Here is a 2319-nt window from a genome sequence, read left to right as displayed (position 1 = left end):
GGATGAGCGGAATGCGATGATCGCACTCGCACCGCGGAGGTAGACCCACTGGCTCCTTGAAAACGTCATCGAACTCATCCAGAACTTGATGTATGCAGGCTGGAGGTAGTGAGCTGGTGTCCCCTTCTGGCGCAATCTCATGTATCAGGGCCATGTGAGTGATAGCACCCTTGCTGCACAGGCTCTGAAGTTGCAACGCGTTGATGACGACACAAGTGGACGACGAGTTGTCGTGGCCGCGGAGGTTGATGACACCGCTTGGCGATGGAATAGCGATGAGCTTGGCACGCCAGTCGACTGTCATCGGACTATGCTCCTCGAGCCAATCCATGCCTAGAATGACGTCGTAGACGCCTAGGTCCAGCACCTTCAGGTCGGTGCTGAACTGATGCCCTTGTGAGCACCACGTGCAATTTGGCACACTGGCAGAGCAGATGAGCTCTCCTCCGTCAGCCACACGCACCTTGTGTGCCTTCAACAAAGGCTGGATGCCTGCCATACCCTCTGCAAAGCTTTTGTTGATGAATGAAGTTGTGCTTCCAGAGTCGACGAGCATTAGTACTTCACGGCCCTGAATCCAAGCACAGAGCTGAAATGCTTTAGATGACACCCATCCCGTCACGGCAGATCGTGAGATCGCCATGACTGTTTCCTGCTGTTGCTCATCTGCTGGCACACTTTGTTGATCGGTGGCTGTGTCGATGCCGAACAGCTCCAAGAGTTCTTCAACTACATGGAGTTGGGACTGATGTAGGGCAGGTGTGGTCATGACCCCAGCGTTCGCCACACTTGAAACATAGCCCCCGTGCTCTTCTGTAGTCGTGCAGAGTCTTGACCTTTGCTGCTTCGGCTCGAGCAGCGTCGGTGGCACGCCGATTGGTCGCCCCAGCTTGTGGTGGTGGACGACCTGGTGGCGGGGGAAGTGGCAACGCCGCGGGAGGACGCGCGTTCACCTCTGGAGGCCGGGGCTGGTAGTGGAACGGCCGCGACGACTCCACGCCTGCTCCGTCAGCCACCTCTTCCTGGAGCAGGGCCAGAGCACAAGCTGTGTCCAAGTCCGGCCTTAGTCCTTCCACAAAACGAGTAAGGAAATAGTAGGGGTGAATTGAATCTGAATAAGAACTCAAATGATTTGTAATAAGCTCAAATTTCTCAATAAAATCCGCTACTGAGGAAGTTTGATTAATGGTGTAGAACTGACGGATCAGGTTCTGGTGTCTATCCCTCCCAAATCTAGTGCATAGCAAGGCAGCAAATGACTCCCAAGTAAATGATCCTAGTTTTTTTTGTATGGATTGCAGCCAAATGGCAGCCGGGCCCGAAAAATTCAGCGCCGCCATCGGAACCCAGAAGGATTCGTGGATGCCAAACATGTTAAAGTACTGCTCACACATGGTTCTCCAGATATTTGGATTTTCTCCTGAGAACTGAGGGAATGCGATGGATGGGTGCGCCTGTCCCAGTCCTGCTAGCATCTGACTAGCATGTGCAAAAGGTGATGGAAGAGAACTTGGACGGGATTTCGAGCTGACCGTTGGTCGGGAGTGGCGGCGGTGTCTGGAATGACACCGTCGTCGACCCCCGTTGCAGATGGAACTCGCCGTGGTCAATGGACCCGTGGGTTGCGTCCACCGCGCCTTCAGCGACACGAGTTGTGGTGTCGCGAGTCGCTGGCGGTGGCGCCGTTGGTGCCTGCGCCTGTGTACCCTCGCCGTTGGTGGAGCCGGGACGCTCTTGCTGAAGTGCAGCCACCGCCTCGCCCAGATCGGCGACGCACTTCTCCAGATCGGGCCGCCACGACGCCAAATCGTCGAGGCGGGAGCTGACCGCTGTCAGAGCCGTCGTGTTGGCCTCCATCGTGGCCGATAGCTTGTCGAGGTAGGATTTGATGGCCGGATCCATGTGCTCCAGTTGCAGGCGCGCTTGACGGAGTCGGCGCGTCTCGACGAAGTGAGCCAGAACGCGCGGCGGGGAGGGTGGTGGTGGCGACTGATACCAAGTGTAAGGGACACAGTTGTATCTCGAATATTGGTGGCAATCTCACTCACAGATATAGGATTTGGTAGCGATTACACGAATCGGAAGTAGCTAGGGTTCTAGGGATGAGGAAGAGGAAAGGGGATCGGGAGTTGGTAGCCGCCAGGTGCCGTGATCCTCTGGATGCCCTAGCCAGCCCCGGGCGCCGGCTCAAGTACACCCTTGCTCTTGGGCCACTGGTTCCTCCATTCTGGGCCAACGTAGCGTGGGTTGGGCCTGGGGGCACGCCTGGGCCTTGATGATGGAATGGCAGGTGGGGTATGCTGGTCAGGGGCGCTAACA

The 2319-nt window shown here is 56.6% G+C and overlaps 1 protein-coding gene across 1 annotated transcript; it reads right to left on the bottom strand.

Moving 5' to 3' along the window:
- Nucleotides 1-2017: 2017 nt before the first annotated feature.
- Nucleotides 2018-2319, bottom strand: LOC123144737 (uncharacterized; the record flags this gene model as incomplete). Its single annotated transcript, XM_044563961.1, is given in 1 exon segment — nucleotides 2018-2319. A coding segment is annotated over 1 exon segment (154 nt), but the record flags the coding sequence as incomplete, so codon positions are not given.

The sequence above is a fragment of the Triticum aestivum genome, chromosome 6D (genome assembly GCF_018294505.1).
Source record: "Triticum aestivum cultivar Chinese Spring chromosome 6D, IWGSC CS RefSeq v2.1, whole genome shotgun sequence".
Lineage (NCBI taxonomy): Eukaryota > Viridiplantae > Streptophyta > Magnoliopsida > Poales > Poaceae > Triticum > Triticum aestivum.
This window is presented reverse-complemented; position numbering and strand designations above follow the sequence as displayed.